The 16,257-nt window shown below is 41.9% G+C and overlaps 2 protein-coding genes across 3 annotated transcripts in view; one reads left to right on the top strand and one right to left on the bottom strand.

Annotated features, from left to right (window-relative positions):
• FKBP1B (FKBP prolyl isomerase 1B) overlaps positions 1 to 9,814 on the bottom strand; it is a 44,058-nt gene extending 34,244 nt beyond the window's left edge. Inside the window, exons 1-3 of one of the 2 annotated variants that reach the window (XM_027455312.3) lie at positions 9,225 to 9,814; positions 7,015 to 7,062; positions 4,609 to 4,717 (exon numbers count right to left, since the gene is read on the bottom strand). In XM_027455312.3, the coding sequence (XP_027311113.1) occupies positions 4,609 to 4,717; positions 7,015 to 7,062; positions 9,225 to 9,609 (542 nt within the window). In that variant the 5' untranslated portion in view covers positions 9,610 to 9,814. The remainder of the gene's footprint in view (positions 1 to 4,608; positions 4,718 to 7,014; positions 7,063 to 9,224) is intronic. The other variant, XM_027455311.3, reaches the window with a different exon arrangement.
• Positions 9,559 to 16,257, top strand: part of LOC101800614 (WD repeat and coiled-coil-containing protein) — a 30,077-nt gene continuing 23,378 nt past the window's right edge. Inside the window, exons 1-2 of the mRNA XM_021267756.4 lie at positions 9,559 to 9,708; positions 10,570 to 10,662. The gene's annotated coding sequence lies outside the window, so the exon portion shown is untranslated. The remainder of the gene's footprint in view (positions 9,709 to 10,569; positions 10,663 to 16,257) is intronic.

Genomic DNA, 16,257 nt, shown 5'->3' with positions numbered 1-16,257 from the left:
CAGGTTTTTGTGAGGTAGGAGTAGGAGGTTTAATTATTTGCTAGCAATTTCATTTCTATGCACAATGGGAATAGAGCATGATGCTCCAGCACCTCCATGAAAGAAAATCCTATAGAGTTTAGTACGTGCTCCACAACAGAAGCTAGCAGTCACCAAATTATTCAGCATGTCTCATACTGGCAGGGAAGTGTCTGTCTGGGGAAAAAAAAAGTGCCTGTGTGTGTTCTCTTGAAGAAATCTATAATCTCCTTTACTCTGCAAGACAAAAAAATAGAAATCTCATCCTGTCTTTTTTCCAAAATGAACAGAAGACAGAGTTTACAGGCAATCCTACTCTTCCCTTTCTTTGCACAAAGAGCATTAGCAGCTGTCCAAATAACCCCTCAGTGCCACAGGAATCACCTTTAAGGGGAGCGATGTCCAATACTTAGTCAAACTGTATTTGCAGCACAGGTTGCCTGTAAAAATGCTGTTGGATAATTTCAAACTCCTTTTCCGTTTCACTTACCCACATTAAATAGCATCTAATACCTGAATTAATTTCACTGAAACCAATGGGTACAGTGCATGGCAAAACAGCGTTCAGTGCAGAGGAGGAACTGGGAAACTTGAGGCTCTAGTTTATTACTCTGATCCTTTCCCATCAGGCAACAATTTGATATGTTCAATTTAAACTCACTAATTTAGCTGCTGAAGCTACTACATTTCTTCTTACAAATGGCTGCACCCTTTTTATTCGTCAAATGATTTTTTCACGTCAATAGTCTCTTCTTATAGGAGTCTCATGGCACTTGCAAGCATTAATTTCAAGACAATTTTGTGAGGCGCAGTCCTCTTTCTTGTCAGATTTCAAAACTGAAGGCACAAGTAATATGCCTGAAATCAGTCACTAAGCTGACAGCAAAATGCCTAGCAAAAATCTCCTCAAACTTTTGCTTCAGGATTCCAATGACCATGCCACTGAAATATTTTTAAAGGTAACCAGTCTGCATTAAACAAGCAAAGATGAAAATTTTACTGCTTTTATCGAGAGTTTTAAGATTGACAAATTGTGTCTGTAGGGCATCAAAGGAACATGTTCTTGACTGAAGAGTCAAAACTACTTTTTGCAGTTATGACTCACTCAAGAAAAAGGATGTTTATAAGTGCTTAGCTGCCTCATATATATTTTCAGAGTGAAGTAAAAGGCTCTCATCTTTTAAGCCAGGACAATTTGAAGAAATTACTTCAAGTAAAAAAAGTATGCGAATTGGCAGGTTCCAAAAGATGGACAGACATCACACTCTCCTGGTATAATGTATCTTGTGAACATGCTCGATAAAACAAGTTCTTTCTAGGTAAGCAAAATTCATCTGGCTCTATTTCAAGGCTCAATTATAATGTCTGTTACAATACAATTCTTATTAACGTTAGCTCTAATTGCATTGCTCGCTATTCTTTTTCAAAACTATCTAGACAGCTTCCTGGAGACAAATAACTTTGATTGAATTCCCTCCTTAGTTTCCTCGCAGATACACATGCACAGCTCTCACTGAAGTTGTGCAGATGTTTCAGAACACGGGACCAGAGGAATAGCATGCTCCCGTAGTCACCTGGTACAAAACACTTTCATACTAAGCTGGTGCACATCCAGTTATACAGATATTGAGGTTCATATATGACTATATGGCACTCTGCGAAGTTATTCTGGACTTACCTTAGTCTTTTGAGATTGTGTCTATTTAGAGAAATCTCTGGTTATCACTGCTTACGCTTTAAACTGGGTTGATTTTGATCCAAGAAAAATAGGCAGATCTTGTTTCTTCTTGGCAAGTGTTGTTTCAAGGGAACTGCATTGTATTTGTATCATGTTAAATGGAAAATGCTTTTTAAATCACAGTGAATCTGCCATATTCTATGAATTGTTAATGTGCATCTATGCAGTCTGCTTCTGTTATTAAAAAGGTTTTTTTTAAAAAAAGGCTTTCAACTGTACAGATACAAGCATAACTCTCACATTATACCACTGCCAAAGGTAAAGAAACAACAAAAAAAAAGGCAATATAAAGCACTTTTGGTAACATATGGAAAAAGAAGACGATCTGAGTTTGTCCTCAGATCGTTATGAAAAGAACAATTAATCTTTTGTTCTGCTTTAAGTATAGACCTGATTCCTAAAACACAATGAATCCATATAGCATATCCGAAATAAATGGAGTGGTATTCATTTACTCCAACAGGGAATTTCACTTTATGAGTTTACAGAAAATAAATTAAAAAATAAGTATCTGGTGCAATTCTGTGGTCATTGCCTAAGTCAAATACACCCATGGAAGAAGATCTCTGTTAGAAGCTCGCTTTAGGAAGTAATTAATGATTTAATTGCCTTCGTGGTCTTACTCACAGAAGTCTGTTCCAGCACACTACAAATACTGACCATCTAGTTTCTTCTTAAAAAGCGTAATTGTATTATTATCACAGATTTGCAGATGGGCAAGGAGAAAGACGAGGAGGTTAGGAATTAATTCACCTTTACTATGGGCTACATAGGATGACACAAGAGAATGTCAGCTCTGAATAACTTGAAAAAAAAAAAAAAAAAGCTGCCCTCTTACAGATTGAGCTCATTGAGGACTTAAGTACAAAAAAACTTATCTGAGGGCACACCATCAGCTAGCAGGAGGGCCAGAAACAGGAGTCAGCTTCCCAGAATGCTGGTTTTACCATACAGCCAAAGCATTCACAATCTCAGCAAAGGTTTTGTTGTGTTTAGGGGCACTTCTCGCTGAAAGTCACGTTTTTCCATCATCTTCATAAATCTTTGAATATTCTGCACTGCTAATTCCTGCTGCCAGAATAAACAAATTTAAATCACGGGAAAGCAAAGTGCAGAAAATGCCTCAGTTCTGTTGATACACTCCAGGACTAATGATAGTGTAATTTGTTTACTGGTAGTACTATCAGTGCTGCAACGTAACCTGAAGACCCAAGCACAATTAGGACCCTATTACATTAGGCATGAAGAAGGAGGCAGTTCATATCCCAAATTGCTTGCAATCTATCAGCGTACGAGGCACACAAAGCACAACTATCATTCTGCAGACAGAAAACAGAAGGAGCGAGCAGATTGCCAAAAGCTTTCAGAAGCTTGCTTAAAGAAATCTATGACACAAACATGACATAAACCACTGCTGCTGGAAACGCGTTTCGATGCCAACTCACTGCCGTATCTACTAATCCCATTACTTTGCTGGGTCAGGTAGCTTTTGAGACACAGCACAGATGCCGGATGATAAGAAATTATGTTTCACAGATCATCCAGGTTGGAAGAGACCTCTAAGATCATCGAGTCCAACCTCTGACCTAACACTAACAAGTCCTCCATTAAACCATATCACTAAGCTCTACAATTTCTTAAGAAAGATAGAACATGGGGGAATTTGATCACTTTCTTCTGTCATACACTAAGACCCAGCTTCATATTCTATCACAGTCTTCCTATGTAATCACTAAAAAAGGAGAAAAAAAGAGAAAATCGGTTAAATTACAGGTTCCTTCTAAACCGTTCCCTAGCGAGGTTGCACCTTAACTCCTGCTGCCACTGGAACTTCGGTTTATCCACTAAGGCATCAAAATGCATTTGTGAGTCAGACCACAGAGTCTGCTCCTGAGGTTATGCATCTAATTGAATGAGGAGAGAAAAGAGGCAGAGCTGCCACATTTAACAGCGTAATAGCTGCAGCGCTGACGGGAGTGTAAAGCTCAGTCACAGCTCTCCCTCATCTTGAGGAGATTCCAGTTCTCACTTCCCACTTCTCAGGAACATGTAGGGTTGTCAGACTAGAAACTACCCTGGTGAATCCCTACCTTGAAGATGCACGAATTGGAAGGTGCATAGGATGACCAGACAGGACTCAAAAGTTCTGCCAAATACCTGGGGTAGCAGCCTGTGGTCCTCTGTGGGCGTTTTCTGCATTAGGCTGGGATGCTCAACCTCTAACCTGTTGCAGATGGACTGCCAGGACAAACCCTAACAGACAGCTTGCTCCTCCTAAAAACCTTTTTTTCCCACATATGCTTCAGAAGCGAGCTGCAAGCCTTTTTCTCCTGTAGTGGTAGCAGCCCACTCCTGCCCATGCTCTCTCTGTCACCACTCCTCATTCTATGGCAAACACACCTCTACGAGCCTGTTGGCAAGGGAAGGGAAGATGGGAAAGGAAGACAAAATAGAGCCCTTGAAAAAAAATAAAAATAGAGTCCTTGAAAATTCATAACTTGCTCTGGCAGAAGCAAGCCCCTTCTGGTCTCCTCCTCCTTACTGGAAACTCTCAAGACACAAATACCTTGTGAACAATGTTTTTTCCTAAACCTGTTCCAAAAACCGACCCCTTCAGGGAAGCAAGGTACCAACTGTGCTAAGGACATCACCACCACTCAGTGCATGCACTGGTATGAGAGCAGGAGGGCTGCTGCAAGAAGTTACACGGCCAAGCAAGCTGTCAAGATGATGACAGTGGGAAAAATCACTGGATTAAAAAAAAAAAAAAAGTACAGAACTAATTCTGGAGACAGGGACTGCAATACAACTCTTCCAGCACTCTCACATGAGTGCCTGAACCAATTACTCACTCTCTTGCTTGCTCCTTTTCTTGCCCACAGCTCTTGCACCTCTTCACGTCAGCTTTTGTCTCCCAAGAACGTGACAGCTGCAAGTTCAGGTTGTGGCTATGACTCCTGTCTGGGGGAAAAGGGAACTAACACAGGTTTGCCTTGTCTGAAGCAACCGTTCAGCTAGTCTACATAAAGCTGGATCCTACAGGTCGTGTTTTTGACTGAAAATGGCTGTTACTGCTGTGCTTCATGCTCACAGCACTCCGATGAGGTTGGGAACCTTTTCTCCAGGTCTTGATTGGTGCATGGTTTCCTCACTTCTCAGACTCAATGCCTCTTTGACAGGCTTTTGTGCCTAGCTTCAAAGCACTGTATAGGCTTAACACCAAGCCAACTTGTGAGGTTTACATGCTTCTAGTATTAAGCAGCTTGGGAAAGCAGGATATCTGGATCATGTCTTCATACCTAGGTGTCTCAACTCTTCCTAACTCTCATTTTGGGTGAAAAAATAGATGTTCTCCAGTTATGTCTGTAACTTGGGTACCCATCTGCTAAAAATATAGGACTACTACAAGTGTGGGGAGAATAAACATTAAGTATGGTGTGGCCTTGTAAGGTCATATAAATAGGACAGATCATTTCAAGATGAATCCTAGACATATATGGAACAACACCAGTATAAAATGAACTTATACTGTATTTAGATAACATAATCCTAATTAAAATTTGACATTTACATCTCAACTTTCCCCATTGGAATAAAACACATGATCCACTAACCATGGTCTCCCTTTTACAACATTACCACCACAGACTGCTTAAACATTGCAGCAGCATTGAAAGTGAGCTCATGAGCTTTTTTGATACCTGTTCTAATCTGGGAGTTCGAGAACACCACTAGCAAGGAGACCACTAGCAATGGAGAAAGCACAGTTTAGGCTGGAGATTGATTTAATGAGTTTTCATGAAGTCTTTTATATGAAAAGCCAGCTTGTGATAGCCTCATCTAAGGCGTTATCTATTATCAATAAGCGTATGCAGCATTTTGTTATCTTTCCATATTCATCATTCACACTCTCTTCAAAGCTACCCTGCAGAACTGTACTTTGTGGCAGCCACAGACCACAGCTAAATTGTCACCTCAAAGTGTTTTTTTTGCCTTCTCAGTTCTGGCATTTAAATTTATCTAGAACTAACTGGAGGTGGGAGGTGACAATTTTGTTTCATGAAAACTTTTGAAGTTTGGGCTGGAGGAGAAACATATCTTTCAGCATCTTCACAAAAACAGTTTCAAAACATCTATTTTCAGATCCAAGTCACAGAGGAACGTCTGTAAGCGCTGAGACTGGCACAGAGACCCATGTCTTTAACTTGCCCACTATTCCATTTCCAACCAGAGATCCTTATATCACAATACTCTGAATATATACAAGTAAAGAAGCTTAAACCCTGATATCCTATGTCCCAAACCGGTGTGCTAACTCCCACATAACCTTCTGAGGAGAGATGATATTGAAAGTATGTCAAAAAGCTTCCTGAAAATATAAATACTTCATTAGTTTTACTTCATTAGTTTACTTCATTAGTAATAATGAATAATTAGTTATAAGCTACAGAACCAAGTACAAAGCCGAAATAAAGCAACAGTTACTCGTGATCACTTTCCTATAATATAGAATTCTGAAGGAAAACATTACCTTGTGGATCCATGCCCAGAACAATAGCTGTCAATCCCCACATCACCTTTATTTTATATAATTAAGGAAAAGACTGCACAAAATGGCAGCTCTTGATGTGAAATTCACAGCTCTGGACTCAGGCTGCAGAACTCTTTGCATCCTTTTGGCAATTTATGTAACTACATGCAAAGCACAATGCTACAAACTGATTTAAAGGACATTTTCCCTCTGTGTAAAGGTGGGGTGTAAACAGCTCCATTAGCCAACTCACCGCTTAAGATCCATGCAAGTCCATAAAGCAGGTGTTAAACAGACCTTGTATTGATCTCTTCAAACTGGAATGAATTTTAGTGCCAATACATGGACACATGCTTTTCAGATATAAACAATCATTAATTGTCTGTACCAAGATCAGACGCTGGAAAAATATGAACCCAGTATTTTCACTGCTTCATGCTCAATTTCATTTGCTGACGTATTGACTTAGAGAATCAGGTCCACGGTTTCATCTGTCAACTTCTCACCGTTAAACACTACACCTGGCAAATCTACTAGCAGGCACAGCTAGCTCCTGTAGCCTGAACAGCTCAGCTAGAAGTCAAATATTCAGGAAACCCATCGCAACACAAGCAAATTGATTATGAATGGCAGAGCAAAGCAAAAAAATACAACCACATCAGAACTGACAAAACACTTCTGAGCATAAAGCAGCTGGTAATGAGAGAGTATTCAAAAGATACCTTACCTGTGTAATGCACCACACACGTCTGACCCTTCTTTGGAAATGTCCGTCCTGTTAAAATCATAAAAGGTTATTCTTTTATCTTCTCTGATTGAGCTAGGCATGTTTAACTTGTAGGAGGAAAATGCTAGACTGAGATTTGTATTGACTATGCCTTATCAAATCAATTATATGCAGGGCAGGAATGGGTAGAGCTTAGGGTAGAAGATTTCAGCTTGGCTCCTATTTAGCTGTTAGACCAAATAATATTTTCCTCACAGTAATGTGGTTTTCCCTGTATGTGTGTGCATTACATATACACTTCCATTCTGTAAGTGCAAAAGGACTGTCAAAACTTCATGAAATACAACCTTAAAATTCTCAGAATGTTTTTGGTATGATTTTTCCAAGTAAAGTCTTAGTTTGACATTATAAAAAAATCCATTTGTATTCACATTTCAACACATTTCACTTGAGACAGCTCTAGCAAGGGCATCTCTAATTAGCAGGGAAGGGTTTTACAAAAAAAAAAAATCACATACAAAGGCAGTTTAGTTTGGTAGTATCAAGCAACAGTAAAGCAATGATACACTGAGCTCTTGTAAGAGCCTAGTACTTACCCCTCAAATGTTCATACTGAAAGGAAAAGAATGGTTAAATTTTAGTCTTGCCACTGAAAAATTGAATTACTATTTCCATGTTACCTGCTGTAGGTACTGCCAAAGGCACTGAAGAACAGGGGAAGACCTTCCAGGCTCACAAAGGTGTTAGTTGCATAATGAAGCAGCTAACCTTGATTTCTAAAGCAATGTTGGCCAGGGCTGAGCCCAGGCTCGGAAGTATGAATGAGACTGATCATTAATGAACGCCCTTGTCAGAAAGTTGGGAAATGGGGATTTAGATAGAAACTAAGGCTCATATCTAGTTTATTTCTCTGGCCTCCTTGGTCTGAATTAACATGGTAGCAAGTTATTCGTGACGGGGTATAACACCTAATAAGACATCAGCTATGTACTTAGGACTTGGATGCCAGAAACAACACGAGCAGGAGAGCAGGCTAGGATGAACCGAGAGCTGTAGAATGAAACGGAGAAGAAAGAGAAGATCCTCTACTGACAATGGAGAAATCATAGTGCCTTAAGAGAAACCCAGACTAGCCTGGGAGAGACAAGACGACCACAAAAGGAAGAAAAGAAAACATGCAAAAAATAATAAAAAAAAATAAAAATGGGAAGACTGCTTTAGACTAGACACCTAACCTGAGGAAAGTTATGCAAGACGAACCCTACGCTTGGTAAAATAGGTGTTATTCACAGGATGCACTGTTAAATATAGCACAGAAGGAGGGAGTATCAGACCCCACCGCCACAGATTGCACCGCGGGAGCAAAGTCGGCGAAGCTCCACAAATTCACATCCCAGCTGAATTAGAAGCAGAGATTCCCAGGACCAGTGACGAGCTGTGGTTTTACGACAGCGTTTTCGAGTCAGCTGATTTTGATGAAGGCTTGCAACCCAGAGAAATAACCCGCAGACCCTCATGTGGAAGAGCGCGCTGCTGACAAAGGCAGCCTTGATGCGTTTCAGCACTGTTAGGAGGCTGCCTGCCACCCTTTATGCTCCCTGCACCGCCGCTCACCCCCTTGCCAGGGCTCTGATTTTACAACCAGGAGCTGGTCTGATCCCCGGAGCCAAAGATCACGGAGGGAGAAGTCCAAAAAAAATAAAAATCCCAAGCCGAAAAAGAGAAGAGAGGGGGGTCACCAAAGTTAAGCGGCAGGTGGACTTGGGGAAATTATTATCAGCCAAGGGTGAACCTGGGCTATTGGAGGGATGCTCACGGCTGTATGCTAGAAATCGCGTTCTCCTCCGATAAATAAAGGAATAAAATGAATAAATCTTAAAAGAACAGCGGCAAAAGAGACCTCTGGGTGTGCTCCAGCACGGTGGCACAGCACGGGGACCCGACCGGGCTCCGCCAAGGGGACCCCAGCGCCAAGCCGGGGGCAAGGAACCGGGCAAAGTTTTGGGGCAGGGCTGCCCCCAGCTCCCCAATTCCTTCAGCTCCAGCGGCTGCCGGTCGAAAACCCCATAAATCCTCCCCCTTTTCCTCCGCTTGTAACCAGGAGCCTGGCGGCTGCTGGTCGTCCCCCCCCCCCCCCCCCCCCCCCCGCCGGCCTCGGAGCTCCTCCGTCAGCCTCAGGGCTGCCCCCCGCTCCCCGGCAGGTCCCGTACCGTCTCCCGGAGAGATGGTCTCGATCTCCACCCCCATCTCGGCTCTCAGGAGCGGCTCTGGCGGCCCCTTTTTGGCTCGGCACGGCTCGGCTCGGCTCGGCACGGACCCCCCGGTGCAGGCATGCCCCTCTGAGGCCGGCTGCCAGCGGCCTCCCCGGCTGCCCGTCAGCCGCCCGCAGCCAATGCAGGGCAGGGGCGGGGAGGCAAGGGAGGGAGGGAACCCGGAGCCCCTCAGCCCCAGCACGGAGCCACTGAGGTGTCGCCGCCGGTTCTCTTGGGGTTGTGGCCGAGGAGAAGGCGAGGACATGAGCGGGGGCTGAGGGGGAGGCGGTGGGGCCATGCCCGGCTCCCTGACAGGGCCCGGCCGCGGGACGGGCAGCGCCATCCGAAAAGCGCCCGGCACGGGTGGCTCCGGAGCTCGGCGTTTGTCCGGTCAGACAGAGCCGAGGAGGGAGTCATCGGCATTAATTTATTGCATTTTGAAGTACATTTAAACCCTTTTTTATCTTCTCCGAAGCACCGCTGTTGGTAATGGGTGGTGGCGGTGGGGGCAGCCCTCCCGCAGGCAGCTCTGAGGCACCCCGGCTTTCACCAACCGTTCCTTTCCTAATTTGTATTTTAAATAAGAAAAAAGACATCTGTGTATGTACTACATACATGCTGCCATGATGTGAGGCTACATATTTAAAGCCTGTGCACTTTCAGTTGGAGAATTGGTGATTTTGAAGTTTTTTTTATATATATTTTGACGCAGAACACACAGATCTGTAAACAGAACCACCTCTTTGTGCTTGCGTCCAGAACTATTGCACACAATAGTTTGTGAGGAAAAATTTAGGTAAATGGTTCTGTGATTACAAAGTCAAAAACCTGTGCAAGAGCTACAGCTGCTTCTGGTGGATGTACCTGAAATAGATGGAAAATACTTTTTCCTCACAAATTGTTGTGTACATAAGTCTCGCCGTTCCCAATGACTCTGAGGAAATAGTCCTGTTTGCAGTTCTGTGTGTTCTAAGTCAAAATAGGAAAAACAAATTAAAAATCACCAGTTCTCCACCTGAAAGAACTGTATCCAGCTAATTCCAACCCACACTTCTCTGACACTGCTCTTTCAGGATTTTTACCTCTTGTAACCTGGACTTTGTTCAGGGAAAATGATCTTCATCTGCACAGGGCAATTGTCAGGATGATTTAAGTGGGGAATTACTGTATTGCTTTGTAACAGCAATAATGTGGTACTTGCATGTGTGCTCTGAACTACGCTGACCACCTCCACACCACTTTTTATACTATTCTTATCCAATTGTTCACCCACAAGCTCTGTGTATGGTTTATTTTGACTCAGACACTCTGAAATTACTGGGCTGGATGAAGATCCCCGAACAGTGAATGAGGAAGAGGCATGAGTGCACATGAGTTCAGAAGTAATGTGGACTGGGTAAGGATTCCCTTTGCCTGCCTCCCATCCCAGTTAATTCAGCATTAAATGGTAAAATATATCTGTATATTGTAAATGGTAAATATAGATTCAGCAATCAGTTATTTCAGTTGATCGTAAGAGGTCTGTAACGGTGCAAATTCTGAAAAGGGATTATTATTTTTTTTCAGTTCAAATCTCAGAATGTCTTTTTATTTCTAATCGGTGCAATGGTACTAAAGTGTATTTGAGAAACAGGAAAATGCCAGGCAGGAGGTAAGTGGCACAGAAGTATTAAGAAGATGTGAACATTGCTAATTCCAGATGTGCCTCAGAGTCATTACAGAGCAACACTGGTGGCTCAGAAAATGCTGAGCATATAAGTACAAAGTGAAATTCTAGATACACTGTGTCCTAGCAGGGCCCTTGACTTTACAGGAAAGAGCTGCTTTCATCCAGGCTCCACGTAGATGTCTGTCTTCTTAGACAACCAGAACATCAGAAGGCGTAACACTGATGAGTAAAAGCAATTTATACTTTGCTGGGCTCACATTAGACTTTGTAAGTACATGTTTCCTCTGATCAAGGGTATGTATCTTTCCATGATGGTGGAAGAATAGCTAGCTGTTCCTGAGTCACTTCTTGTGACGGGAAGAGACTGGACTCAATCACTTAAGAGGCAGAGTTCAGATGAGACCACAGTATTCAGGACTCTGAATGTCATCACACACAATAGGCCTTAAACCCAACATCCTCAGACAGACTTAAAACGATCAGAAAAAAACAGAGCCCACCTAAAGCAAAAGGCACAAGCCACAGGAAGGGATTAGGAGAGACCAAGGCTGTGACCTAGGTTTAAACCTACTGCATTTGTAAGTATCTTAACCCATGGTCTCTTGTCCTTGCTGGGTCCTTAAATGCAGACAGACAGCTTATTCTGGGCGTGAGCTAATTAGATCCCCTACACCATTATTCCCAAGCACTTGGAAGGAAATGTGAGATTCAATTCCAAAATGGAAAAAAGGATCTGTAGAGGGTGTCTCAAAATTGTTGAGTAAATACATATTTATAAATATTTGTTGCCATAGGCATCAAACAACAGATAGCATTGTTATTTTTCAACTTATTGTAACTGAGATCCTCAAAGACACTGGTGTTAGCAACTGTGCAGCCTACAAAGATCTTGGAAGAGAAGAGTAAAACAAGGAATGTCCCATATCTTCAGGAAAGCCTTTGAAATACATGGAAAGTGGTTTAGGATTGGCAGAGAATTATAAGAGAGGCAAAAACAACAAAAGGGCCAAGAGGGAAAGTAATCCCATGACCAAGGGAATCACTGGAACTCAATTATAGAAATAGGAAAGCAATATTTTAAAGAATGTTCTTTCAAAGCTGTTGCATGACATCTACCTCCTCCCACGCTGGGATCTAGTGTATCTTTATCAAGGAGAAAGTTCATTAGTCTCAGCTTTCAAGGCTCTGCAGAGCTCACCTTCCTGAGCAGTGCCTCACCACAAGACCTTCCCACAACATGTCCTTTCATCCTGACAACAAAAACAGCAGCCTGGAAAAGCAGGGGAACCCTCTTTCCCAAACATTACGTTGGAACCACATGACTCCAACTTCTAAAATTCCTCAGTGGTCACAACAAAAGATGAATTGGTCACAGCCATTATGAGGTTTTGCAGAAATCCCAAACCTCAAAGTTTAGCAGCTGAATATCTTGTTTTCTTTAGCTAAAAGCCACACAGCCTGCACTGTTTACAAACTGTGCGCTTCCACTTTTAGGAAGACAAAGAGTTTTCAAATTTTGAGGGTGTTTTAATTTAGTTCATAGCTTAGCTCATAGTTCCTATATTGTGAAATCCCATTCTTCTCTGCTTTGAAAATCTACAAAGGCTCTACAAATCATGTGTAATAAATTCCATATGTGTACAAAGAACTCCCCTTGAAGGCCAAAGCACTAAATTGCCCATAAACAGACAGCACGAATTCTGCAAACATAGAAATTCATGGATGCCACAAACAACAACAACAACCAGAAAACACACGTTTCCCACACCAGCATCCTTGGGGAAGGACTCAATTTTACTTTGAAACCCAACCACTGTTCTATGAACAAATAATGAGAGCAAACTATGGATATTTTACAAATCCTGACCTTTCCCCTCACTGAACCAACAAGCGCTGTCTAGTAATTTTAATCCAAAATTGTGCAGAACATGCAAAACCAACAGCATGCTGGAAAAAACAATGAAAATAAACAGCAGCCTGCACAGCTCAGCAGGTCATGTCACTGCAAATGCTCCTGTGCATCGCTGGCCATGATAAGCAAAGTAGAGAGGAGGTGTACATGGGGAAGAGCTCCAGATCATCAGGATATACACTATGAACTGCTAGAGAATCAGTTGTGAGGGCGAGGAACGTGGTAGCTTATGCTCAGAAATGGAGGCAAAAAAGTCCACGACACCAGGATCCAAGGGGGATGACTTCTAGAACACAATTTACCACTTCCAAAGAATGTGATTTTGGATTAATGTCTTTGGATTAGTATCTTCTCTCACAGGTTTCTGTGTTCCCAGTGCAAGAAAAGACACTGAGGTGCTAGAACAAATTCAATGAAGAGCCACCAGCATGGTTAGGGGTGAGGATGAGAGATTTGGGTTTGTTCAGCCTGCAGAAGACAAAGCTAAGGAAGGATCTCAGTCTCTGTCTACAGCTGCCTAATGAGGGTGGAGATGCCCAGCATAAGGACGAGAAGCAACAGACACAAATCACAAAGGAAGCTCTGACTAAATTTAGGGGAAACGTCTTCACAAGATGAATTTTCCTACAAAGCCTTGGGGAATCTGACTGAACTTTGAAGCTGGCTGGTTCAAGCAAGCAGTTGGACCATATGGCCTCTAAAGATCCCTTCCCTAAATTGCTCTATCAGTAATATTTTTTTGTACCAAACTCAGAAGAGAAGGAAATAAAGCAGTGGCAGTGAGGTTGACCACACAGCGCTAGCTGTAGATTCAGGACATCCATGTGTGTAAAACCTAGTTAGCATCTCAGGTGCCATATAAACATGTAACTGCAGCATCCATCCAGGCTAATTAGCAGCATGTAGATTACTGCACTGATAGTGCTTCACTGCCTACCATTTTGAAGCCAGCTTGCTGAAGTTAGACTCTGAATTGCTCTGTGCCTCAGTATTCCACCTATGTAATGAGGATGATAATTTTGCCTCGTCTATTTAGATTGCAAACAGTTCAAGAGCAGAGGTCCTCTTTTATTATAAATAAATGTAACAGCTTGGGGCCCAAAGCCTAAACTTGGGGTCATGTGGGGTGGTCTCACCACCAACATTTCTCGTAATAGCAATATAAAAGCAGACAGCCCAAGAGGATTAATATTTCTCTTTCATCCAATCTTTCTCAACAACAACAACAACAAAAAAATGGATAAAAAGAAATGTAAGCAAGTCTGTCTTTCAAACTGAACAAAACAGAACTGGAATCATATCTATAAACAGTAAACTAATTATTCCAGCTCTGCCATTTCCTTGCTATGGAAGTGACAGAGGGATCACTCTGAGAAACTTTGTATTTACAATGCAATACACTTGCTGCTCTCTCCAGCAAAACTCTTTCCTCCATAGTTTTGGTATTTATTCTGCATTGTGAAGAAATGTCACTGGCTAGACATATTGGAAGCAGTTCAAACAACAGGAGAAAACCAAACAAACCGCAAATATTAGCTACAAGCTTCTGATTAGTCTTTCGATGATTTTGGAAAATGTAACTATGGAAAAGAAATTAACTGGCGTTCTCAATCCTCCAGATAAATGAATCAAGGGAGCTGGGTAATGGATTCAGAAAATTAAGGCTATATTTGTTTTCCTTCAATCTGCATGTGGAATGGTAATGCCGTGTAATGAGTTCCTAGAAGCTCTGGACCAAAATGATTTGAAGTTACAAATAAAAGATCTTCAGGCAGAGAGGTAGGTTGTAGACCTCGCAGAACAGCTATGAGCAGGACAGTAAAACTTTGGTAAAACTTTTGTTTTGTTTTAATTTGGTTTCATGTGATACTCCAGGGACAGTTTTAGCTCTAGGTAAGCGCTAACAGATCTACAATAGGCACTAAAAATCTCGGGCTTTTCAGTTTCATCTCTAGCACAAACACAAACACTAATCTTGCTGGCATTCAACTCCCCATCAGGGCTGACCCAGCATTTGGCCTTTGTCACTCTTACAGAAAGGAAAGGCTGAGTCAGCCTTTCTGGGTCTTGCACCTATGGAGCCAAGGTGGCTGAATCCTGGGAAACAAACATTTAAGCTTAAACTGACCCTCGAGTACAGAAATTTCTAACCCATCCTACTGGTGAACTTTTGCTTCTAAATTCAGGCTGTATCTGAACCAGAACAGAACCACCGCAGCCTTTCTGTAAAAATTTGGACACCGCAGGACCTTCAATACAATTCTACCTAACACTTCAGCTAGCTCAAGGATTATGGACAAAAACCATCATCCAAAATAGTTCTGTTCCAGTCTGCACTGAAAGTTTAAAGGTGAACTATTAAAAAAAATGGGTAGATAGCAGCAGGATGTTAGCACTAATTTTAATTATTAGGTTTGTATTAGAAAAAATTCACCAAGGTATTTGTCTATACTGGGGGGAAGAAAGTCCTCTTATACTGGGGGGAGTAGGAAGTCCTCTTAAATCTAACTAGCATGAACATTTCTAGGGAAGACCAAGCCAAAGATGGTCTGTTGCAAGGGTTTCCAAAAAGATCTGTGAGGCATCTCTCTTCAGATACTTCTGAAATTGTCTCTTCATCATCCCTGAAGCAGAACAGCTCTACCAGTGAAAGCAACAGTGAAGATATTTGTGTAACCTGGCCATCAGACACGTTGCCATCATACACCCCCCATACTTGAAGCAAAATTAGCTGCAGAGAGAGACCTGACCATCCTCCTCAATCAATATTCTCAACCATGGTTTAACTGCTTGAATAGATACTAGAATCCACTTGACTCAGAAGCAACCAATTTTGATATACTTTATGAAATTTGCTTTCTAGTGCTCTTTCCAAAACAGATGCTGCTAAGAGTTTGACTCTTTATAATGTCAACCAACCAGTTTCGATACAGGGTTGTATCAGGGTCATACCGACCCGAATCCCATTACAATAATAAATTATTTTCTCAGTGCCGACAGAGTCTAAATGACCTTTACAAATTATCAAGCTGGGATAAATACGTATCTGCAAAAATATTATCCTTTGTTCTTGTTCAAGTTACAATGGGCTTTCCAGTGAGAGTGATATAACTGAACGTGCACGCTACAGCGAAGAGTATGTAGCCATGCAAGAAGTTCCCAAGTTGTTTGATGCATTTGGTGCAGGTGATAAAAATATGGCTCCAAATGTACATCATCGTGTTAAAATAGAAGATACTATAAGAGATTTCTTTAAAAGCAAACAAATGTAATGCCTGTGAAAGAAAAAGGCTGGCAATTTGGAAGCCGAATGCTGACTTACAGATGGAAAGACCTATTAGATCATTCGTTTCCTCTCTTTGCCAAGACAGGAACAGTTCCTAAAGAACATTTCCTACTCTTCTGCCTAG

Source organism: Anas platyrhynchos, chromosome 3, assembly GCF_047663525.1.
Source record: "Anas platyrhynchos isolate ZD024472 breed Pekin duck chromosome 3, IASCAAS_PekinDuck_T2T, whole genome shotgun sequence".
NCBI classification, from domain to species: Eukaryota; Metazoa; Chordata; class Aves; order Anseriformes; family Anatidae; genus Anas; species Anas platyrhynchos.
This window is presented reverse-complemented; position numbering and strand designations above follow the sequence as displayed.